This window comes from Austrofundulus limnaeus, unplaced genomic scaffold (genome assembly GCF_001266775.1).
Source record: "Austrofundulus limnaeus strain Quisiro unplaced genomic scaffold, Austrofundulus_limnaeus-1.0 Scaffold4565, whole genome shotgun sequence".
In the NCBI taxonomy this organism is placed as follows: Eukaryota; Metazoa; Chordata; class Actinopteri; order Cyprinodontiformes; family Rivulidae; genus Austrofundulus; species Austrofundulus limnaeus.
Genome location: NW_013956967.1, coordinates 1 through 609, shown reverse-complemented (window position 1 = coordinate 609; position 609 = coordinate 1). Strand labels below are relative to the sequence as shown.

General features: G+C 35.3%; 1 protein-coding gene across 1 annotated transcript; it reads right to left on the bottom strand.

Annotated features, from left to right (window-relative positions):
* Nucleotides 1-121: 121 nt before the first annotated feature.
* On the bottom strand, nucleotides 122-568 carry LOC106512162 (splicing factor, arginine/serine-rich 15-like; the record flags this gene model as incomplete). The annotated part of the gene is given in 2 exon segments (XM_014000837.1): nucleotides 122-216; nucleotides 427-568. Coding segments are annotated over 2 exon segments (237 nt in total), but the record flags the coding sequence as incomplete, so codon positions are not given.
* Between the last annotated feature and the right edge of the window lie 41 nt (nucleotides 569-609).

Below are 609 nucleotides of genomic sequence, written 5' to 3'. Positions count from 1 at the left end.
ATAAACCTGGTTGTAATAAACCTGGTTTTGTTAAACCTAGTCCTGGTAAACCTGGATCTGTTAAACCTGGATCTGATAAATCTGGATCTGATAAACCTGGTTCTGATAAACTTGGATCTGATTAACCTAGATCTGATAAACCTGGTTGTAATAAACCTGGTTGTAATAAACCTGGTTTTGTTAAACCTGGTTCTGATAAACCTGGTTGTAATAAACCTGGTTTTGTTAAACTTGGTTTTGATAAACCTGGTTCTATTAAACTTGGTTCTGATAAACCTGGTTCTGATAAACCTGGTTTTGTTAAACCTGGTTCTGATAAACCTGGATCTGATAAACTTGGATCTGATTAACCTAGATCTGATAAACCTGGTTGTAATAAACTTGGTTTTGTTAAATCTGGTTCTGTTAAACCTGGACCTGTTAAACCTGGATCTGATAAATCTGGATCTGATAAACCTGGTTCTGATAAACTTGGATCTGATTAACCTAGATCTGATAAACCTGGTTGTAATAAACCTGGTTTTGTTAAACCTAGTTCTGTTAAACCTGGTTCTGATAAACCTGGTTGTAATAAACCTGGTTTTGTTAAACCTAGTTCTGTTAAACCTG